This window comes from Aquarana catesbeiana, linkage group LG01 (assembly GCF_042186555.1).
Source record: "Aquarana catesbeiana isolate 2022-GZ linkage group LG01, ASM4218655v1, whole genome shotgun sequence".
Classification (NCBI taxonomy): domain Eukaryota; kingdom Metazoa; phylum Chordata; class Amphibia; order Anura; family Ranidae; genus Aquarana; species Aquarana catesbeiana.
The window spans coordinates 386,583,430-386,608,613 of record NC_133324.1 but is presented as its reverse complement, the minus strand read 5'-3'; the positions used below and the strand labels follow the sequence as shown (position 1 = coordinate 386,608,613).

Below are 25,184 nucleotides of genomic sequence, written 5' to 3'. Positions count from 1 at the left end.
CACTTGACACTTTTTTTGGGACCATTGACCATTATACAGCGATCAGTGCTATAAAAATGCACTGATTACTGTGTAAATGTCACTGCAGGGAAGGGGTTAACACTAGGGGTTGCTCAAGGGGTTAACTTTGTGTTCCCTCAGCGTGTGCTAACTATGTGGGGATGGGAGTACCTAGAAGAGGAAACACGTTTTTCCTACTTAGTGGGAACAAACGATATGGCTCCTCTCCTCTGACAGCACAGGGATTTGTGTGTTTACATCTTTTAAATCCTCGTGCTGGTGCTCGTGCATGCGATCGCGCGTGACCGGCGGCGATCGTACCCGCCGGCCATCAGGTCCCCCGCTTTGCAGCCAGCGAGCGCGCCCTCTGGTGACTGGAAAAGAGTAGGGGCGTACCCGTACGGGGTTTTGCCCAGGAGAACCATTTTGCCACAGTATATCTGCGTGAGCCAGTCGGGAACCGGTTACACAATGTGTAGTAAATAAATTCCTAGAATTGGCGCTCTATGGGTAGGGATAAACAATAAAAGCTGCCCCTTAAAAAAAGTCCAGTAATGATAGTGTGCCCAACACCAAAATAACAACAAAATGCTTTTAAATGAGGCTTCTAGTCCTTCCACCACAGGTGCTCAATGGGAAGGTGGAAACTCACCACAGGTGTTTGACCACTTTTTAGGGTAGGTCAAATTTCACATTTGGAATACCAAATTGATTCCTAATGCCAACACCCCCCCCACTCTGCTGGGCCCTCCGGATGAAGCTAGGACATAAAAAATGAATGGCGTCTTCACCTTCTGAAGACACCATTCATGGCGAAACGTACGTCAGAGCGGAGGATCCGTCACTTCCGGGTCCTGATTTGTCACCCCACGCCAGGCTTTTCCCTTATGAGAGAGACGCGGAAAGCATGTCATTGCCATAGAAACTAGCTAGATCTGCACACGCTGTTTTACCCAGTGCCAGACCATTCACTTTAATATGTAACTGTAATCTATTACCTTTTTGTCATTGCTTTTAAATCCTATTAAAAATACTACACTTTGAGACTTCCTTTTTCCTCTCCTGTGGAGTCATTTTTTATGTTCTAGCTTGATCCGTAGGGCCTATCAGAGCGGAGGGGTGTCAGCAGTAGGAATCAATTTGGTATTCCAAATGCGCAATTTGACCTACCCTAAAAAGTGGTCAAACACCTGTGGTGTGTTGCCACCTTCCTATTGAGCAGCTGTGGTGGAAGAACTAGAAGCCTCATTTAAAAGCATTTTGTTGTTGGGCACACTATTATTAATGGACTTTTAGCTTGTTATATGTTCAACATTTCATGTGTTTTTTTCCAGTGATATATGTTCATATTTATGTTCACAATTTTACACAATATTGCATTACTTAGTCTTTTCCTCGCATGAATGTAGAGCACATAATATATACAATCATGTGAATAAGTAAGTACACCACAATGGAAATAGTTCACTATATATAGTTTTATATTTGAACAGGCAAACCTTAGCTCTTCAGCTTCAGTCAAACAGTGCCCACAGATAAATGTGCTATATGTGAACAATTTACACATAGAATTGGCATAGTGTATTCATTTTCATAATCTAAATGAAAGAAAATGCAGATTTGTCACATGGAAAAAGTAAGTACACCATAGCATTTACTGCCTTGTCAAGTCCATAAAAATTAGGTTATCCAGATTAGGTACCGATGATTAAAAACCTCCTTGTTAGAGTATACAGGTGAAACCTGTCTTAATTAAACCTCAGGCATCTTGGGTCTGGTGTTTTCTTTACTCTAGGTATGTGTGATGTCATCAAGCTAAAGTGCAAAGCGTTGTCTAAAACACTCAGAAGGTTGTAGATGCCTATCAATCTAGCAAGAGATTTAAAAAGATCGCTAAAATATTTTAAATCAATCATTCCATTGTAAAGAAAATATTATGCAAAGTGCTGTAGATTTAAAAATGATTGCTAATTTGTCCAGGACTGGCCATCCCAGCAAATCCAGCCCAAAGGCTGACCATTTGATGCTAAAAGAAGTCTCTAAGAACACCAAAATTTAATTTGGGTATCTGCAGATAACTCTTGTAACAGTTGGTGTCAAAGTGCATACATCTACATACAGTAAAAAAGAGATTGTACCCATATAGCCTGCATCGGAGGTGTGCCAGGAAAAAAGCCTTTTTCTGTGCAAAAAGAATATTAGAGTATAACTGTCAAAAATCATCAGCAGAGATGGCCAGATCTGCATGGCTACACTCAGGAACCTGGGACCAGACTGTGTATGCTTTAAGTGAGATTTATTTACAGTGAAACAAAATCCTTCCAAGCACCAACACACCAGCAAACATGAAAATATAAGTGAACCAAAAAACTCAGTGACAGAATACCTGACTAATAACTGACAAACAGAAGCCTAATACCTAGCTATATACAATATATACATAATGGGGAACTCTGCATCCAGCATCAGGTGGAAACTGATTACTGGGGTCTGCTGGGTGCTGGGAGACACCCGTTAGTGGACATTAGAATTACAACCCTCCGGACAGGGAGCCACCATGCCACCAGCAGGTGATCCATGTCCTGACAAAGAGCCATTGAACATATGGGCAAAGACCAGGCCTTCAGGAACAATGTGCTGTGGACTGATAAATCAAAGATAGAGTTGTTTGGCTATGGTAACAGTAGACATGTTTAACACAAACTAAAAACAGCATTTTAGGAGAAAGCCCCATACCAACTGTGAAACATGGTCGTGGAAGTGTTATTGTTTGAAGTTGCTTTGTTGCTTCAGGGCATGGACAGCTTTCAGTCATCATGTCAGTTATGAATTTTACATTATATCAAAGTGTGGTTGATGAGAATGTGATGCCTTTTGTTGAACTGGAAATGGCTCTTTCAGCACGATAATGATTCAATACTACACTAACAACTTGCTCATTTTTTATTTACATGTAAAATCCTTTTCTTCCAGTACATCATGGGACACAGAGGGGTTGATTTACTAAAGCTAGAGAGAGTAAAATTGGGTATATAGAAACCAATTAGCTACAAGTTTTTTTTTCCGTCAAAGCTTAATTGAACATGCTGAAGTTAGAAGCAGATTGGCTACCATGCACAGCTACACTAGATTTTGCACTCTCCAGTTTTAGTAAATCAACCTCAGAGCATCTTCATATTTATAAAGATAGTGTTATGCTGGCACCCGCAGGTGATTGGACACTGTCCAAAAAAAAAAAAAAGAGACAGGAAGTTCCCTACCAAATTTACCCCTCCCTTTCAGGTCAGGCACCAGTTTTTGTAGCAAATTAAAACAAAGAAAGTGGGCAAGATCTCTGTGTCCCATTAAGTTATATGATTGTTAGGATTTTACAGGCAACCAAAAATCATCTTTCTTTTTCATACATCCTGGGATACAGAGCATCTTCTCATTCATAACAATAGGGTGGTCCCGAAGCAATGAATTGCGGGGAGAGTACCCAGCAGTCAACACCAACTACCAACTTCGCACAGCCATCTGCAAAAAAATGCCAAATGAAGGAAGAATCCTCAGTGGCCTGAACATCCACTCAGTAAAAATTGGTAAAAAGCATGAAACAATCGCAGAAACTTCACAAACGCTACTAAAGCTTGAAGATAAATAACTCAGGGGGCTCTACCACTAGTAGAGGGCGTTCTCACTGGAAAAGGTGGAACTTCACCATGTAAGACATAAGTTTGGGAAATACTGTACATTTCTAGATCTATCAGGAAATGGTAGATTTGGAAGCTGCATGACCCCTCTTTGGGCCTTTAGGAAGCACAAAGAGAAAGTCCAACTGTAGAAGAACCCATATTCAAGGTGTAAAGAGCCTTGTCCCCCATTGTCTTGAGAATAGGGATGAGCCGAACACCCCCCTGTTCGATTCGCACCAGAACATGCGAACAGGAAAAAAGTTCGTTCGAACATGCGAACACCGTTAAAGTCTATGGGACACGAACATGAATAATCAAAAGTGCTAATTTTAAAGGCTAATATGCAAGTTATTGTCATAAAAAGTGTTTGGGGACCTGGGTCCTGCCCCAGGAGACATGGATCAATACAAAAAAAAGTTTTAAAAACGGACCTTTTTTCAGGAGCAGTGATTTTAATAATGCTTAAAGTCAAACAATAAAAGTGTAATATCCCTTTAAATTTCGTACCTGGGGGGTGTCTATAGTATGCCTGTAAAGGGGCGCATGTTTCCTGTGTTTAGAACAGTCTGACAGCAAAATGACATTTTGAAGGAAAAAACTCATTTAAAACTACCCGCGGCTATTGCATTGCCGACAATACACATAGAAGTTCATTGATAAAAACGGCATGGGAATTCCCCAAAGGGGAACCCCGAACCAAAATTTAAAAAAAAAATGACGTGGGAGTCCCCCTAAATTCCATACCAGGCCCTTCAGGTCTGGTATGGATATTAAGGGGAACCCCGGCCAAAATTTAAAAAAAAAAATGACGTGGGGTTCCCCCTAAATTCCATACCAGACCCTTCAGGTCTGGTATGGATTTTAAGGGGAACCCCGCGCCAAAAAAAAAAAAAAAAAAATGGCGTGGGGTCCCCCCAAAAATCCATACCAGACCCTTATCCGAGCACGCAACCTGGCAGGCCGCAGGAAAAGAGGGGGGGAGGAGAGTGCGGCCCCCCCTCCTGAACCGTACCAGGCCACATGCCCTCAACATTGGGAGCGTGCTTTGGGGTAGCCCCCCAAAACACCTTGTCCCCATGTTGATGAGGACAAGGGCCTCATCCCCACAACCCTGGCCGGTGGTTGTGGGGGTCTGCGGGCGGGGGGCTTATCGGAATCTGGAAGCCCCCTTTAACAAGGGGACCCCCAGATCCCGGCCCCCCCCTGTGTGAAATGGTAAGGGGGTACAAAAGTACCCCTACCATTTCACTAAAAAACTGTCAAAAATGTTAAAAATGACAAGAGACAGTTTTTGACAATTCCTTTATTTAAATACTTCTTCTTTCTTCTATCTTCCTTCATCTTCTGGTTCTTCTGGCTCTTCTGGTTCTTCCTCCGGCGTTCTCGTCCAGCATCTCCTCTGCGGCGTCTTCTATCTTCTTCTCCTCTGGGCGCTCCGCACCCATGGCATGGGGGGGAGGCTCCCGCTCTTCTCTTCATCTTCTTCATCTTCTTCTTTTCTTCTCTTTTTCTCTTCTTCTCTTCTTCATTTTCTTCTCCAGGCCGCTCCGCACCCATGCTGGCATGGAGGGAGGCTCCTGCTGTGTGATGGCGCTCCTCGTCTGACAGTTCTTAAATAACGGGGGGCGGGGCCACCCGGTGACCCCGCCCCCTCTGACGCACGGGACATGACGGGACTTCCCTGTGGCATTCCCCGTGACGTCACAGGGAAGTCCCGTCAAGTCACCGTGCGTCAGAGGGGGCGGGGTCACCGGGTGGCCCCGCCCCCCGTTATTTAAGAACTGTCAGACGAGGAGCGCCGTCACACAGCGGGAGCCTCCCTCCATGCCAGCATGGGTGCGGAGCGGCCCGGAGAAGAAAATGAAGAAGAGAAGAAGAGAAGAAGAAGAGAAGAGCGGGAGCCTCCCCCCATGCCATGGGTGCGGAGCGGCCCGAGGAGAAGAAGATAGAAGACGCCGCGGAGGAGATGCTGGACGAGAACGCCGGAGGAAGAACCAGAAGAGCCAAAAGAACCAGAAGATGAAGGAAGATAGAAGAAAGAAGAAGTATTTAAATAAAGGAATTGTCAAAAACTGTCTCTTGTCATTTTTAACATTTTTGACAGTTTTTTAGTGAAATGGTAGGCTTACCATTTCACACGGGGGGGGCCGGGATCTGGGGGTCCCCTTGTTAAAGGGGGCTTCCAGATTCCGATAAGCCCCCCGCCCGCAGACCCCCACAACCACCGGCCAGGGTTGTGGGGATGAGGCCCTTGTCCTCATCAACATGGGGACAAGGTGTTTTGGGGGGCTACCCCAAAGCACCCTCCCAATGTTGAGGGCATGTGGCCTGGTACGGTTCAGGAGGGGGGGCTGCACTCTCGTACCCCCCTTTTTTCCTGCGGCCTGCCAGGTTGTGTGCTCGGATAAGGGTCTGGTATGGATTTTTGGGGGGACCCCACGCCGTTTTTTTTTTTTTTTTTGGCGCGGGGTTCCCCTTAAAATCCATACCAGACCTGAAGGGTCTGGTATGGAATTTAGGGGGAACCCCACGTCATTTTTTTTTTTTAAATTTTGGCCGGGGTTCCCCTTAATATCCATATCAGACCTGAAGGGCCTGGTATGGAATTTAGGGGGACTCCCACGTCATTTTTTTTTTTTTCAATTTTGGTTCGGGGTCCCCCTTTGGGGAATTCCCATGCCGTTTTTATCAATGACCTTCTATGTGTATTGTCGGCAATGCAATAGCCGCGGGTAGTTTTAAATGAGTTTTTTCCTTCAAAATTTCATTTTGCTGTCAGACTGTTCTAAACACAGGAAACATGCGCCCCTTTACAGGCATACTATAGACACCCCCCAGGTACGAAATTTAAAGGGATATTACACTTTTATTGTTTGACTTTAAGCATTATTAAAATCACTGCTCCTGAAAAAATGGCCGTTTTTAAAACTTTTTTTTGCATTGATCCATGTCCCCTGGGGCAGGACCTGGGTCCCCAAACACTTTTTATGACAATAACTTGCATATTAGCCTTTAAAATTAGCACTTTTGATTTCTCCCATAGACTTTTAAAGGGTGTTCTGCGGCACTCGAATTTGCTGCGAACACCCCAAATTGTTCGCTGTTCGGCGAACTTGCGAACAGCCAATGTTCGAGTCGAACATGAGTTCGACTCGAACTCGAAGCTCATCCCTACTTGAGAACTAGGCAATACAATATTCTGGAACAAAGAAACCACCCACAGCAAAAAGGGCGTTATGATGGAGTTTCAGGAAGAGTTACTTATAGGAAAAAGCAGCCAACTCTGAAACTGTGCAAACCAAAGTAATAGCAAGTAGAAAAATAACTTTTGAGTTTGAAGGACTGAAGCAATATCCTGGATGGGTTACAATAGAGATTTCTGTAAACAGAAAGTACCAAGTTAAGGTTCCCCAGTGTCAGTGGAGCCTTACCCAGTGTAACAATGTGCGTAACACCACGTACAAAGGCTTGCACCAAAGCGTGTGAGGCAATTTGTTTTCAAAAAGGACTGCCATGGCAAAATTTGTCCCCTGATCATACTAAAGGCCAATCCCTGATCTACTCCTGCTGGAGGAAAGCCCAGATACATCCAACCATATACTCATGAGGATGAACGCCCTGAACCTCACAGGAAAAATAAGCCTTCCAAAGCCTTAGGTAGGATATAAATTTCTGAATCGGAGACAACCCTGTCCCTTAGGACCCTTGTTTCAACAGTCATGCTGTCAAGGCTGACAACTATAAGAAGAGTAGGAGATCAGAATTATGGAAACCTTGTCAAAAAGATGAAATAGAAACCACAATGATGGGAAGGCATAGATTATGGAGAACCGGTCTCTCAGTGCTCCTTGAGAATCCACTGCGAGTGCTCAAGGAACCTAGGTCCTGAATACAAACCCATCCAGTTTCTCATTGAACCTGGATGACAGAAGATCCATGTCCAGGGTTCCCCATCATTGGTATAGCCCCTGGAACATACTGGATGAAGAGCCCTCTCCCATGGACAGGTGTTGATGGCTGAGGAAAATCACCTGCCAAAATATGGTGGACAGAGTGGAAACATGGAGTTTCACTCAAAACAATATGAGGTCCTCCTCTGCCTAGGTCGTCCAACTTCTGGTGTCTCTTTGATGATTTGCTGTGATGTTGTCCTGACTGAACCCTCCAAGGGAAGCCTCTTAACAGTGACTAATAGAGCAGATTGATGCAAATTGCCCTCAATATGAAGATATTTTTGGGCAACAACCCCCCCCCCAGGCTGTTAGGTTGATGTTTATTAGCGCCTTCCAGGATAAAGATAGAAATGATTTCCCCATCTCCAGAAACTTAGGGGAGATCCACTATTCCAGAGACAGCCTTGTGCATGGATACAACTTCATTGAAAAAGCCAACGACTGAGTGCTCTTGTCCAACGCCGCCAATACATTTAGCTGGAGGGTAAAAAAAAAAAATCATACATTTTATTGATAAATAAGACCAAAAACACAAAACACACAGCCCTGCATGAAAAGCTGACAATATTTCAATAAAATGTATGACTTTTTTTCATTGGGACTTTACGTGATGCAGTCCATGTAGTATTAATATCCTATTGGAAGCGAGCTGGCAGAAGCTGGAGTCTGGCTTCTGAGCCCACAGTCTGATTGGGATATAGGGATTAAGTATTTCTCTTGATTTAGTTGGAAGGGTCTGGGAGGAAACTGGTCAAATGCAACCTCCTGGAAGGTAGCCACCATTTTCCCCAAATCCTCATGCAGAAAGGAATCAAGGGATTTATCGGAGTTCACCCGAATCCTCAGAGTAAGACATTTGCTTGGAGGGAGCATCACTTTTGCAGTGTCCAAGATTAGGATTGGATATTGCAGAGCTGGAACTAAGGCACACATCTGAAGATTCAGGATTCATATAAACCTCTCCAGAGTGCGCACTGTGGGACCCACATTAATCTCTAAAAGTGGAGCAGATTGCTCCCTCCAAAGTAAGTCATAATGTGTAGGTACGCATTTTTGGTATCCACTGATGCTAGTGAAAACTTGAAACTGGAGAGATGCCACTATTGTGCACAAATTGAATTTTTTTTTACCCTTAAAAATTTGTTGAGATTCTTTAGAGTCGAAATGGGGAGAACACTGCTATTTGATTTTAGGACCATGAAGGGGCTCTAGTAGAAACCCGGAAACCGTTCATTCTCTGGAACTGAAACAATAACTTATTGAGCTAGGGGATGATTAAGAGTCTGCAAGAGTGCAAATTTCTTATGGAACTGACGAGGCATTTAAAAGAAAAAGCCCTGAGAGGGAAGGCTCCAAACTTCAAGCTTGTAGCTGTTAGTCAGAAAGTCACCTATTCTTCTGCAATTTTCAACTGCCGGACCTCTGTAAAGACCTGTAAATGTCCCCCCACCTCAGTGAGTGCGGGTGCCCTTTCATTCTGAAGAGGACTTCCCCCCGGTCAGAGTCCATGTTTTCTTGTGAAACCAGGTTTGTTGTCTTGGCTTGGGGCCCGAGGCCTATGGCGAAAGGAATGCTTCTTAAAAGTAGAAAGAGCAGCAGGTTTCTATACCATAAGCTTTTTTCTCCTTTTAAGCAGCAGCAGAGTACTTTTCCTAAGCAGGGACAAAAACATTCTCCAAAAAGGAAAATGTTCCACGTGTTATTTTGAAGGTAATTCCACTGGATAGGAAATCTTCCAAGTTTCTGTAGTGAAAAGAAGCTACTGGATCAACCAAAGGCATACACTATTTGTTAGAGACCTCCCCATGGGGTATGCTGAGCGAACCTTTGGCAAAACGAACACCCTAGCAGGGCGAGCCCAGTTTAGGTATTAAACATACACATTTAAATGAAGGTGTATTGAGGATCTTATGGCTCTCGCCTTGATCTAAATCTTGTAACCTTTGGATCAGAGGACTTGGTAACTAGAGGAAGTGGTAACTACAAAATAGTTTGCACATCTTCTGAGAAACAACTCACAAAGGTCTTTTGAGTTTTAGAAAAACTCTTACCATGGAGTTCTTCAGACATGTACTCCTTGGATGAAGAGCCTTCTGCATCCCCTTCTACAATAATATATAATCATATTCCTCTATCTCCACTGGGGGGAGATGAAGGGAAGCACTACCATCTGCAATTCCTTTGGTCCAAACTGACAAACATTTTCGAAAGCTGCTGTTTTACACCAGTGATCGCAGATGAGAATTCCTCACTTGTCTCAAGGAACTGGAGGAAGATGCCACAGAGATAGTGGAGGTACCATATAGGTGAGGGGAGTCAAAGCCACATGGAACATACTGACCTTTTTATTCCTCCCAGCTGAAGGTCTTTGGGACCCTTCACCCCCTACATCCCCTCCTCTCTGCCATCTGAGAATTTGGCCTGCCAACACATATTTTAAAACCCTTGATAGGTACAGCGGTGTCCGTCAGCTGAAAGGGCACTGTGCCATAAAACACTAGTGCACTGGTTACCCCGGAGATTGCCCAGTTCCAATCTACCAGTAGCCCATCACCCTCACAAGTGTGTGTGGCAGTGTTTCATAAATTATGGGTCAAGACCCAAACGGAGTTGTCTGGAGCCTGTGCTGTCACTAGTGTACTGTGCATTGTAAAGTTTTCAGGGTGCAAACTTACCTACCCAGAAGTTCAGGAAAGCAGCATTGTTTAACCTGAAGCCAGCGGTAGTAAATAGAAAACTGTGTGAGTGTTTCTGCCCACGTATCAATAAAAAATTATCCTGGGTAATGTTTACCAGGTTGCTTAGGATGCATCAATTTAAAAAAAACACTTGGCGGTGTTTGATACTAATTTGATCTTATTTATATAAGTAACAAATTGTGCTAATCTTTTGTTTATCTTTTATTCGTCTATGTTCTTTAGATTGTATGCTAGTGTATTTCATGGTAACGTTAAGTATGGGTGGTCAGTAAAATGGGTGACTTGATAGACAAATCCTTGGTGGCCGATCAGCTGGAGCATTTGCAACCATAAAAGCCAAACTGATGTTTCAAAAGAAACAGTCTCTACAGTCATAATTAAATACACAAAACATGGCAAGACTCTATTAGCGAAGTAGAACAGTGGCTAAAAACAAAGTTGAATTTTACCGGAGGTTTCCACCCTTCCATGGAAGCTGGTTTGTGATGTTTTCTACATCCTATTTTTGTGCCAACAGGGTCTTCAAGTTGGATATTGAGTTCTGCTGTCACTTTTGCTACACAGTAGTTCTTTATTTTTTGTTCAAGCCTTGATAGTGTTCGGTGGTCCCTGTCATCCAGTTTTGGTTTTCAATCACAATTCTTCATTGCGGATGAAGTAATGCCATGCTCTATGTATGCATTTGTAGCCCTGAAGACTGTTGCTGTTGAAATACCAAACAATTTGGTTGTTATGGTTACAGATGCTCAAGCTACATGGGTGCCAATTATTGCAAGATTGCATTGTTTATAACTTTTTACAGCATGTGTTTCAGCATTTTGGAAAATTGTGTAACATGTGTATCTGATGCATTACTTGCAAAATTCAAAAATAATAACCACAACTAATGACAGTATATGCATGAGTGAGGTCAGACCAGAATCAGGATTATACTGTTGGCAGGATTATACTGTTTTACCAAAATTGTTTTCCTGGTAATAGCTGTGGGCTATTTTAGAATAGATTGTAAATTTAATTGGAGTAAATTACCCAGGGTCACAGAAGAGCAAAAATGTGTTGAAAGATGTACAACTGTTTAGAAAAATGCAGGTTTGTTTACACTGTGGAATTTCTGCTGGTCCACTTGGGCATAATGTACAGATTCACTTATAAATCTTTATTAGCCATTTTCAAGCAGTTTAAAGCAATAGCTATTACCACTGTGTTCCTAGTCAAACAGCTTCCTATGTACAGCATCTTTAGCACCTCTGCCAGCCCTTATCTCCATTCTGAGACCAGTTTTTACCAACATAGGCTTGGCAGGCCTTTATGTTTTGTGTAGTTCATAGGGATGATGTTTTGCTTTGTACTTCACAACAATATGAGTAAGTAGAGCTGGTGATTACGAAATGACCATGAACTGCATCAGAACCTTACAAGCACAATTAAATAATTAAATAATGAGACTTAGGACATTTCCTTCAAAGTGTTGTACATTTTCAGAAAACAGAAGCTCAAGCACAGGCATTATATCTACCCCAGAATAAAGTTAACCTTTTTAATGCCATAGTATCTAAGTGTGGCAATGACAACCTGTGCTCCTTACTTCAAACATTGCCTGTGATTAACCTCCCTGGCGGTATTATTTCAGATTTTTGATGCTGAAAGTGGTACCATTATTTTGCACAGCATTTTATATTATAGGCCTGTAATTCTTAGGAATAATTCACTTAAATATGTCCAAACAAGAGTCTAGTAGACATCCCGGGTATGATAAAGTTTGAAAAACAAAATAAAAAATTATAATATAATAAATAACTATAAATAATTATAACAAACAATAATATAATAATAATAAAAATCATTCAATTATGTAATCAAATCAAAAACACTGAAATTTGCTCAGTTGCAGAATTGTCGCTTTCGTTACTTTCAGTGTTTGGTGACGGATTTCCCCACAAATCACTATCACTCAATTCTGCGAGTTTTCTAGCTGGTCTAAAACCACTTTTGATGTAAAGGGACAGTTTTGGTTGCTATGGACAATCTCCGGTTTCCAGGCAGAAAGAACAATTTTTATAATATAAAACTGCATGCAGGACACTGGACAGACCACTAGGGGACAAAGGGGATGTCTAATTATTTGATACAGTACTGTAATCTGTAAGATTACAGTATAATGTATCTATACTGTGTGTTTTACTTTTTGAATTTTGGTGCCGAACTCTGTCCCCGTGCGTCGCAACGCTCACAGGGAATGGAGCTCGGCACTGTGAATCGAGCGAGATACGGCGGCTCGCCGATCACAGCGGGGAGACATTGCAGGATCTAGGGGACAAGGTAAGTAACATCTACAAGGATCCTGCGATGCGATCCCGAGTCTGAATCGGGGATACCGCTTCTGGTATTGAAAATCCACCCCGAGCCAGACTCGGGAATACCGCCAGGGGGGTTAAAGGCACTTTTTTTGGATTCCTAGGAGTTATTTCTTGTCTACCGTTAGTGATCCCTATGAGTAGTCCTGAAAGCAGAAGTAAAAGACTTAAATTACCACACATACCTCCCAACTTTTGAACTTGACAACAAGGGAAAATTTTGAAAGGAACAGGATGTTGCACATGTAGCGCACTGCAAGTGGATGTGGCCAGTGAAGGTGCGCATGACCATACAGATGTAGTTTACAAATATTCTTGCAGCACCTGGCACTGGAAGATTTATCATAATAAGGACAGGAGCATATGTCATAATAAGGACAGAAACAGAAGGTAATTGTCAATAATTATGTATGTATTTGTTTAGCTAGCTATTTATAGTGCAGCAACCTAACCGTATTGCAGAGAATACAGGGATAAACATCGACAGAGTGGAGGGATCAGCAATGTGTAACACATAGGTCAGTGGTCAACTAAAAATCCCCCCCCAGGATAAATTGCTGCCATATCCCACGCAGTACAGATGTTTCCTCCAAAGCCCGAATTTACACCCAGTACAAATTTACCCACCACAGCCCTAAACACGCCCACAGCACATACCCCCTCCTAGGACCTTCTCAGTGCAGACCCCTCCACATTACAGACCCCTTCACTCTGCACCAGTTTAGACATCTCACTAGTTCATACCCCCCACCAGTACAGACCTTCTCTCTACCCACCTGTACAGACCCCTCCTCCAGTGCCGACCCCTTCCTTCTCCACCAGTACAGACCTCTCCCCTCCAGTACAGACTTCCCTATCAGTACATATTTCCTCCCTCCCCACCAGTACAGAGCCCCGCCCTTTCCCACCTGTACAGATGACCCCCTCTTTCAGTATAAACCTTCTTCATCCTCACCAGTACAGAACCTTTCCCACCTCATCAGTACAGCCCCCCTCCAGTACAGAAATCCTCTTCTCCACAAATACAGACTTTCTCCACTACTACAGATTACCCACTCTACTACAGACCTCCTCCGTCCCCATCAGCCCCCCCTTCCTCCAGTGCCAAACCCCTCCCTCCCCATAGTGCTGGTAAAACTCATTCATATGCACATCTTGTAGTCAGCTCATTCAAACATTGATTCATTCATATGCAAACCACTCTGCAATTTTCATACTAATTAGCTGTGAGCACAGTGTACAGATCAGACCTTTGCTAACCTCTGTACATGGGACAGCGGGAGTAGGGTCAAAATGCGGGACAGTCCCATGCAATCTGAAACTGTTGGGAGGTATGGTTAGGTTTGGGAGAGTTTAAGGGCAAGATCTCAAAATGACTCGTTTAAGGTTGAGTAGGGTATTCAACCTTGCAGAAATATCTGTCTATTTATGGCCACCCCTAGACACAAAATATATATATTGAAGCAAGGAATCCTTTTGTTTTGTTTTGTTTTGTTTTGTCTTTCAGTCTTAACTACTTCTATTGTACTGTTATTTCTAGAAGTCTCAAAAGCAGTTTAAAATTATGTTCGTAAACATTTTATGTCTATTGTATTTCATAAACTGTTTAAAAAAAATAAGCTTGCAATATGATGGTAGATCAAAGCCAAACTTCACTTCCTTGAGGCAATGTAAATTCTTTAGGTTTCTTATCAGATAAGTAAAACATAGCTTGAATGGCATGTAGCAAAATCATCACTTATCTGAACTTCAAAAAATGTATTTATCTTCATAGTTGTTCTATAAAAATACGTTTATTTTCAGCAGCAAGATATGGGGCAGCGTTTTATGAAAAAATGATTTGCTTTATTATTACTATGCACTTTAGTTATGTAAATGTGTATACAGTATAACCCAAGTGTACTCTAAGAAAAAGTACAACCTCATGTCGTGTTGCCTCTGACCATCAGAAAGCATGAAAAAGTTTGAATGTTTGTTCCTTTATCTGGCCATTCCAAGAATTCCTGCTTGCTGCACCATATGGTGCGGAATCCAGTGAAACACACCTTTCATGAGAATGAAAGGTAACAGCAGGGAAACTTGTCATGGTTGATTTTCTAAAGAATACAAGAATAGCACCCACCCCAAATTATAACTAGCTTTTGAAGTAAGGTGCACACGGAAGGGCATTGCACAGTACAAACAAACACTTACCAGCTAGCCTGCAAGAAACAAAAAAAAAAAAAAAGATTCTAACAGTTTACATTAAAAACAAGGGTTTTAGTTGCACACATTAGCAAATATATGTGGAAGCCGCACTGCCTCGCCAAGGCTCCTCTATGAAGTGCGGTCCTAACTCTTAAATTTGAGAGTCTCCAAGTTTGAGCATATATATCAATGGATAAATAAAGGGCAGGTATGCCTGGAGGGAGTCCATTCCCCCTTAAAGGCACAGGGACACATTAGTAGCCCATCAAGAGCACAAGGGTAGCTGAAGGCAACCAATGTGTCCTAATGCCAAGTCCACTGAGCAAGCTATACAAGAATGGTAGACACCCAAATATATAAATAGCTTTTGAAGTAAGGTGCACATGGAAGGGCAATGGTACAGTACAAACAGAAGATTTCCTGGCACAGTTACAATTTTCTAAGGAAGTTGAAAGCTGAACTCCTGAGTGATATACAGTATCTCACAAAAGCGAGTACACCCCTCACATTTTTGTAAATATTTTATTATATCTTTTCATGTGACAACACTGAAGAAATGACACTTTGCTACAATGTAAAATAGTAAGTGTACAGCTTGTATAACAGTGTAAATTTGCTGTCCCCTCAAAATAACTCAACACACAATGATTAATGTCTAAACCGCTGGCAACAAAAGTGAGTACACAAGTGAAAATGTCCAAATTGGGCCCAGTTAGCCATTTTCCCTCCACGATATCATGTGACTCGTTAGTGTTACCATGTCTCAGGTGTGAATGGGGAGCAGGTGTATTCAATTTGGTGCTATTACTCTCACTCTCTCATACTGGTCACTGGAAGTTCAACATTGCACCTCATGGCACAGAACTCTCTGAGGATCTGAAAAAAAAACATAAAGATGGCCTAGGCTATAAGAACATTTTCAAGACCCTGAAACTGAGCTTCAACACAGTGGCCAAGACCATACAATGGTTTAACAGGACAGGGTCCACTCAGAACAGGCCTCACCATGGTCGACCAAAGAAATGAATGCACATGCTCAGCGTCATATCCAGAGGTTGTCTTTGGGAAATAGACGTATGAGTGCTGCCAGCATTGCTGCAAAGGTTGAAGGGGTGGGGGGTCAGCCTGTCAGTGCTCAGGCCATACGCCACACGCTGCATTAAATTGGTCTGCATGGCTGTCATCCCAGAAGGAAGCCTCTTCTAAAGATGATGCACAAGAAAGCCTGCAAACAGTTTGCTGAAGACCAGCAGACTAAGGACATGGATTACTGGAACCATGTCCTGTGGTCTGATGAGACCAAGATAAACTTATTTGGTTTAGATGGTGTCAAGCGTGTGTGGCAGCAACCAGGTAAGGAATGCAAAGACAAGTGTGTCTTGCCTACAGTCAAGCATGGTGGTGGGAGTGTCCTGGTCTGGGGCTGCATGAGTGTTGCCAGCACTGGGGAATTACAGTTCATTGAGGGAACCATGAATGCCAACATGTACTGTGACATACTGAAGCAGAGCATGATCCCGTCCCTTCGGAGACTGGGCCGCAAGGCAGAATTCCAAAATGATAACGACCCCAAACACGCTTCCAAGATGACCACTGCCTTGCTAATGAAGCTGAGGGTAAAGGTGATGGACTGGCCAAGCATGTCTCCAGACCTAAACCCTCTGTGGGACATCCACAAACGGAAGGTGGAGGCGTGCAAGGTCTCTAACATCAACCAGCTCCATGATGTCGTCGTGGAGGAGGACTCCAGTGGCTACCTGTGAAGCTGTGCTAAACTCCGTGCCCAAGGGGGTTAAGGCAGTGCTGGAAAAGAAATGGTGGCCACACAAAATATTGACACTTTGGGTCCAATTTGGACATTTTCACTTAGGGGTGTACTCACTTTTGTTGCCAGCGGTTTAGACATTAATGGCTGTGAGTTGAGTTATTTTGAGAGAACACCAAATTTACACTGTTATACAAGCTGTACACTCACTACTTTACATTGTAGCAAAGTGTTATTTCTTAAGTGTTGCCACATGAAAAGATATAATAAAATATTTACAAAAATGTGAGGGGTACACTCACTCTTGTGAGATACTGTATATGAAATAGTTCCACATATGCACAATATTGCTATGACACAATATATGTTTATGTTAATAAAAGTGTTATTACAATTTTTACCTAGCCTCTACTTTATGTCTCATACAAAGCCCCAATCCCTTTTCCCTTATAGATTTAGGGATGGAGATGCATGGTCGCATGTGTTTCATATAAAGTCCCATATTTTCCCCTTCCCCTTTTCCTTATAATATTACGAACTTAAAATAAGCTCCAGCTAAAACGTTTTTGTTTTGAGAATAAAGAGAGGAAAGGTCAGATCATCTGCAAGTTTTTCTTTTTTTTCTTTGGCACTGCTAAAGAAAGTAAGGAGTGGTGAGGTGCAATCTCCTCACATCCTTTCCCAGTGACAACACTTTTTCACAATTAAAAATAGAAGTGAGCAGCAATCTCCAACATGCACCACTGACAGCAGTATATAACTAATGAAGATTATAGCATTCTTTAACTTCACTAAAACAGTTAAAATGTACTAGCTGTGTTTGTGGACATTTAGGTGTTGCTACTACAATATCGTATACACACACCCAATTAACTTTTTCTAATGCATGTGTTATTAGAAAATTAATGCCGAGTACACACGACCGAACTTTACGGCATACTTGGTTCGGCATACCGGAGTCCGTCGGACAATTCGATCGTGTGTGGGCTCAAACGGACTCCCCCCCCCCCCCCCCCAAAAGTTCGATAGACCTAGAAATGAAACATGTTTAAAATCTTTTCGACGGACTCGAGTCCAGTCGAAAAGTCCGCTCGTCTGTATCCTAGTCCGACAGACAAAAACCGACGCTAGGGCAGCTATTGGCTACTGGCTATGAACTTCCTTGTTTTAGTCCGGTCACACGTCATCATGTACGAATCCGTTGGACTTTGGTTGATCGTGTGTAGGCAAGTCCGTTCATTCGGAAAGTCCGTCGTAAAGTCGGCCGAACTAAGTATGCCGTAAAGTCCGGTCGTGTGTACGCGGCATAAGGAGAACAAGATGACGCATGCACACATGTATGTTAACCACTTCAGCCCCGGAAGAATTTACCCCCTTCCTTAACCAGGACGTTTTTTGCGATTCGGCACTGCGTTGCTTTAACTGACAATTGCGCGGTCGTGCGACGTGGCTCCCAAACAAAATTGACGTCCTTTTTTTCCCACAAATAGAGCTTTCTTTTGGTGGTATTTGATCACCTCTGCGTTTTTTATTTTTTGCGCTATAAACAAAAAAATAGCGACAATTTTGAAAAAAACGCATTCATTTTTACTTTTTGTTATAATAAATATTCCCAAAAAATATTTAAAAAAACATATTTTTTCCTCAGTTTAGGCCAATACGTATTCTTCTACATATTTTCGGTAAAAAAAAAATTGCAATTAGCGTTTATTGATTGGTTTGCGCAAAAGTTATAGCGTTTACAAAATAGGGGATAGTTTTATGGCATTTCTATTATAAAATTTTTTTTTTTTACTAGTAATGTTGGCGATCAGCGATTTTTATCATGACTGTGACACTATGGCGGACACATCGGACATTTTTGACACATTTTTGGGACCATTGTTATTTATACAGCAATCAGTGCTATACAAATGCACTGATTCCTGTGCAAATGACACTGGCAGTTAACCACTAGGGGGCTAGGGAGGGGTTAAGTATGTCCCGGGGAGTGTTACTAACTGTGGGGGTGTGTGGCTACGTGTGACATGTCACTGATCTCTGGGAGCAGAGATCAGTGACACTGTCACTAGGCAGAACGGGGAGATGCTTGTTTACATCAGCATCTTCCCATTCGTCCTCTCCGTGAGGCGATTGTGGGTATCCCTGCAGCGATCAAGTCCGCGAGACCCGCGACCCGACTGACGGAGCTCCCGGCTGGCACGCGCGTCGCCGGCGGCATGCACGCAATGGTACGGCGGCAAATTCAAAGGGAAATACGGGTACACCCATTTGCCCAGCCGTGCCATTCTACCGATGTACATCTGCGTGCGCTGGTAAGGAACCAGTTAATGTATCAGTACTAATTTAATAGATTTGTATAAACTGTGTCCTTTTACAGCAATACAGTTTGCTCATCAAAACAATCTGCTGATTGAGACATAACATGATGATCAGTTTGGTTTTTGTTTTGATTAAGTCAAAATGAAAGCAGAAAGGAATTTGGTTGCCCATTCATTGACATGCAGTAAGAATCTGTAGTGAGCATAGCAGCATACATTATATTCTGCAGAATATAGAACGTTTATCTTTTAATTATAAAGAGTTTCAAGTTTAATTATAAGAAAGAACATTTGATAAATCAAAATTTTAAGTAGGAAAACTTTTTTTTTTTTAGTTTTTAATTAAATGAAACACAATGAATGGAGTTATTCAATCAGCCATAAAAAATGCAATGATAGTATGCATAGTGCTGTCTGTCCAGTTTCAGTTTACTAAAGTCAGGTGCAGCCCTGACATTTAGGTACAGTTCCTTGGAGTTCCTCAGGCAAACTCCTCCCCATTCTGCTCCTGTGCCAAACTCAGATAGAATCATTAGGGAGAAGAGATCACAGCAGGGTCAAAAGACAAATATAAAAATAAATACAGCCTTCCCTATTATCATTTAAACCAATTTGGATGGAGGTCTTCACTTATTAGACTGAGCTAACTTATTGTTATAAAACAAGCTATTAAAAAACTGTTTCTTCTTAAAACCTAAAGATGTGTTTGTATCTTATCTAAGTAAGTGTATGATCAGCCAAAACCTTTTCTTTTAGTTTTGAAAAACATGGCAAGGGTTTGGAACCCTAGCTGCATTCCCTTGGCCATCTGGGTATTCTATTTCCCCTCATTTCCCGTCCTGGTGATAGTAGTTTCACCAGACAGGAAGCGAGGGTAAACATTCAACAGCAACATAGACAGAAATTAAAAGTGGTGAAGTAGTGAGAGGCTAGAACACCTTTTTTTCGATTGCTCTCTGTGTCCCACTTATGGATTTTCCCTCACTTTCTGTCCAGTAAAACTGTTTTCATTGGGACAAAAGGTAAGGAAGAAGCCACGTATAGTAGTATCCCTTCTCCACTATCTGAAAAGCGGTTTTAAAGTGCAAAAAAAAAAAAAAAAGACCAAATGTATGTTTTCTAGAAATAATGTTCTATCCTGCGATAATTTAATAACCATTTTGCACTTATTTTTATCTGTAATTTATTCTACTTCCATACAGTGTTACACATTTTTTGTAGTTTTCCTAATTTCACAACTCCTATGGGTCCTTTAAGTTAACGATCCAAATATTATCATTGTCCATTTAACAGTATATTTCCTTTGGAAAGCTCGACAAAATGCCTTTTAATAGCGCTAGTCATTTTGGCATTTTTTTAAGCAGTTTGTTATGTGTTACTGTGGACGTGCGTTGATATAAAACTCTGCATATAAATTAAACATTAAAAAGGTAGACACAGGCTGCCATAGAAGCTTAGTTATAATCTTTGGTTATGCAGTTAGTGCCTGAAGGACATCCACATCCATTTCATATCACATGTCCTTCTTTTGAAAGATGATCTTTGTGGCTCAAGTAACGTTCTAGCTGCTAGATAATGCATAATTTATCAATTTAATTTGTGCATAAAAGTAGTGTTATACACCATAACCCAGGCCTATGCTGTTTTTAAAACCTAAAACCCCTTTGTGTTTTTTTTTTTTTTTTTTACCACAGATTGGGTCACTCCAGAATTACTATCACTTTTACCACAGTACAACTATCAAGAGGTCAGTTTTGTCAAGCCGTGGAACACATAACTTCATCTCCATGGAACCAAAGGTAAGCAGATCTCCACTGTGTTCACAGCTAAAGCTCTTGCATTATTTATAGGTAATGTCTTACCAGGTAGTGATGCTCAGTAGCCATATGAGCTCCTGAGAACTGATACACCATCTTCTCTGTCAAATCCTAGATACAGAGCACAAGATTAGTTGACAACACAAAACCAAGCAAACTATACATTGGTTGTGGTAACCACTTTTAAATATAAATAGTTTGGCATATTTAAAAATAAATTGCTTTTATTTTTGTCTTCTGACAGCATATAGCAATGGCAGACTTTCCTAATTGGGTGCTACTACTTGTAAGTTTCTTGATTGCACTACTGTGAGACTGAATCTCCCCTTCGCCCTGCTGTACCTGATCACAAATTTTGTAATAAACTCTAAGGTTGTGGTTAACATTTGCTGCAGTGCTTAATCACTAATGACTGTTGGCCACTGCAGCCTGCACGGTTGGATCTTATTTATTTACATAGCAAATTCTGCTGAGCTTCATGAAGTGCATAGACTTTTCCCTCATCCACATCATTTAAATTGACCATTTCCATTTTTGAGTCATGGGGTAACCTAGAGCAACTGGAAGTAACTGATACAAATATGAGGACATCCCTGCAAGTACTAGTGACTCTGTTGGCAACTGAATTCATAATTCAAGCACTTCCAAGCCACAGAGTTAACAAAGTTACTGCTTTTTTTCTTTTTTTAAATCTAGGTTCACCTTTTACATTAACTTGCTCATTTAGACAGTAGTTTAAATGCACTGCGTCATTTGTAAAAATATTGTGTAATGCAAAAACCATACCGGTAGGTCTTTACTGTAACCCATGAGACCTTTATGAAATACCCCCAATGTTTACATTCTTTCATCCTGGCTTATTTTCTAGACTTGGGCTACAACAAATTTGTCATTGAGGCCCCCAAAGAAGGAGGGTCCCTGACCATTTTGTTGTAGGAACGTAGGATTAAAAGCATTGGGAGTTTTTCATTTTATGGGTGATAGAAAAGGCCCACAGGTGTCACATTTGAATAAACAATATTTTGACAAATGGCTTAGTGGGGCTGATTTACTAAATCAAATGAACAAAAGCAGGGATAAATCACAGCGCCTGAACCTCTGTCTAATCCTACCCTAATGGTCAGTGCGCATGGTACAGTCTTAGTATTCCATGTACATTGATCTTCCATATAATGCTGCTTTAATGCCTTCTCTTCTGATAAAGTGTAATATGACATGCATATCAAAACATTTTATTTTAAATTAAAACAAAACAACCAAAAAAAGAATGTGTCTGGCTTGCTAAGCGATGAAATGTGCATGTGCCAAAAAAAATAGCAATCGCTATAAAAAAAGCAGCATATACAGTATATGAGAGTATATCTATTTGAATCTCCATTTCAAACACCAAAGCATGGAATCTTGCGCGCCAGCTGGTATGTGAACTTCTGCAAACGCACACAAACATACACTAGGGCTTTTATCAAATTCTTTTTTTCTCTTGTCTGTTGAGGGACACAGCTTTATGGATAAAAAGCAACCAAATGTTATACTGCTTCTTACAGGAGCAATGCAAACTAGGCACATAGAAACCGAAGGCTAGTTCCCTATAAGCTATAGCTCCTCCCACCTGCTTAGTTTCACTTTGTGTCCTTGGAGTGTATGTATTTTCTTCAAATCTGCATTTTTCTGTTCGTACTATTTTTTGTATTATCAACAGAAGCTGATAGATTCAGGTTGGATACTGAAATCCTGGAAGTCTCACCAGTTAACTAACTAGCGCAAGTTTTTTTTCTCTGAGGTAGCCCTAAAATTCTTGGAATTTTGTGTAGTAAGATGAGAATAACAGATTTTTCAGTTAAATAAATATACTGATGTTCTCTCTGCAATGGTTCTGCAGTCGGCAGTGACAACCCATCTTATCGGGCTTGAGCTGTGACTTTGTTCCTGTCTCCAACTCTGATGTCTTCCTGGCCTATGCTGTTTTGAGATTTTTCCTGTTTGATACTGAGGAGATGTGTGTGGTATTTGCTGTGCAACCAACTGTAGCTGCCCATTATGTGAAGGAGTAAAAATTCTCCATATACTTCTGGCCTTTGTTATTATGATCTCCCTATTGCTTACTACAAAACTAACTCGGACCAAAGGGTTGGTTTGTATATAAGTATACCAAACTGTTCCGTGGGCACCATTCCTAATGTATATGAATACCAAACCTCCAACCTAATTGCCCTGACCCTGTTTGCATTTGGGTTAGAGAGCTTTGGTATGTGTTTACTTCAAAACTGAGTATAGGTGGGAGTGGAAGTAATTATATGGGTGTCCCAGTAGCTTTTTTGCCAGCATCCAATCACCTGAAGGTAGCTTTCAATAATCCAACTGAGAAGATTTGAAGAAGCATGTGTCCTGTGGAAATAGATTTTACTGGCACGGTGAACATCCTTTTTCTTTTTTTTACATATAACTATGCTTCCAGTTATTCAGTTATTCACAGTGAAAAATCCACAGATAAGCAGACTACCAAATTCACCTAGGGACAGAGACAAGAATATGTCCCTCAACTGGGTAGGCTTGTAGGCATTCACAGCTAAGTTGCCTGTGCTATTGCCACACTAGTTCCATGTACACATTATTATAATAAAGCGTTCTGAGGTAAAAGTGATTGTGATTGAGCAGATCATAGCTTTGGCAGTTTTATCTTAACCTCTTTACCTCCGGAAGGTTTTGCCCTCTTAATAACCAGGGTTTTTAGCTATTCAGCACTGTGCTAATTTAACTGGCAAGTGCTCGGTCATGCAACACTGTACACAAATTAAATTTATGTAATTTTTTTCACACATACAGAGCTTTCTTTTGGTGGTATTTATTCATCACTGGGCTTTTTATTTTTTGCTATGTAAAAAACAAATACCGAAAAAACACATAACTACATACTTGGATAGATTTTTTTTATCAGAATTTAGTGTAACCTTAAGTGTATTTAAGTCATAGACTTAAATATACACATGCAGTAGATGTGTGTTAGAAAAGTGTGAGAATTGATCTTATTACTTGTTCCAGGCCATTGACTTAGACAGTACTAAATCCAAAGCATTAGTGGGAATGCCAAGAAACTAACATAGAAATGGCATCTCACATCATTTACTCATGACTGACTCCCTTTAACCACTTCAGATCCGCGCTATTGCCAAATGATGGCAACAGCGCGGACCTACATTGCCGGGACGACGTCTATTGATGTCGTCCCGTGCACGTGCGGCCTGCGCGCCCCCTGCAGGGCGCGTGCGACGCGCTCGGTGATCAGCGAGTCTATGAGACTCGCCTGATCACAGATCAGAGTAAGGGGTCGGTCCCAACCCCTTACCACATGATCATCTGTCAGCCAATGACAGCTGATCATGCGATGTAAACAGAGCCGGTAATCGGCTATTTTTTCTCCTCGCGCTGACAGCGTGAGGAGGAAAAAAAAGGCCGATCACCGGCGGCCGTGAGAGAGACATCAGTCCCGATCACGGCGATCATCTGCTCCCTGCCAGTGACACCTAGGAAAAGGGAGCAATGCCGCCTACCAGTGCCCACCAGCGTCACCTATCAGTGCCCACAGTGCCATCCATCAATACCCACAGTGCCACCCATCAGTGCCCACAGTGCCACCCATCAGCGCCCACAGTGCCACCCATCAGCGCCCACATCAGTGCCACAACAACAGTGCTGCACATCAGTGCCACCTATCATTGCCCATCAATGTCACCTACCAGTGACCATAAGTGCCTATCAGTGCCCCCCATCAGTGGTTCCTATCTGTGCCACCTATCCGTGCCACCCATCCGTGCCACCCATCAGTGCCACCCATCAGCGCCCATCAGTGGCCATCAGTGCCGCCTTATCTATGCCCATCAGTACCGCCTTATCTGTCCCCATCAGTGCCGCCTTAACTGTGCCTATAAGTGCCGCCTTAACTGTGCCCATCAGTGCAGCCTATCAGTGCCCACCAGTGCCGCCTCATCAGCGCATATCAATGAAGGAGAAAAATTACCTGTTTGCAAAATTTTATAATAAACTATGAAACATGATTTTTTTTTTTTTCAAAATTTTCCATCTTTTTTTGTTTGTTTAGCAAAAAATAAAAATCCCAGCTGTGATCAAATACCACCAAAAGAAAGCTCTATTTGTGGGAAAAAAATGATAAAAATTTCATATGGGTACAGTGTTGTATGACCGCGCAATTGTCATTCAAAGTGTGACAGCGCTGAAAGCTGAAAATTGGTCTGGGCAGGAGGGGGGTTTAAGTGCCCAGTAAGCAAGTGGTTAAAAACATTAACACGTTTAGCATAGTAATATATTTTAGAATGTCCCTTGCTGTAACCTAATGAGATATACATGATGGTAAATTGTCACTTCCTTCAGTGCATTTACTGTATAGAGAAGGTGTCAA

General features: G+C 41.9%; 1 protein-coding gene across 3 annotated transcripts in view; it reads left to right on the top strand.

The window, feature by feature from the left end:
* PCSK5 (proprotein convertase subtilisin/kexin type 5) overlaps positions 1-25,184 on the top strand; it is a 635,867-nt gene that overhangs the window by 46,987 nt on the left and 563,696 nt on the right. For all 3 annotated transcript variants that reach the window (XM_073634106.1, XM_073634125.1, XM_073634116.1), the window contains exon 2: positions 20,648-20,752. In XM_073634106.1, the coding sequence (XP_073490207.1) occupies positions 20,648-20,752 (105 nt within the window). The remainder of the gene's footprint in view (positions 1-20,647; positions 20,753-25,184) is intronic.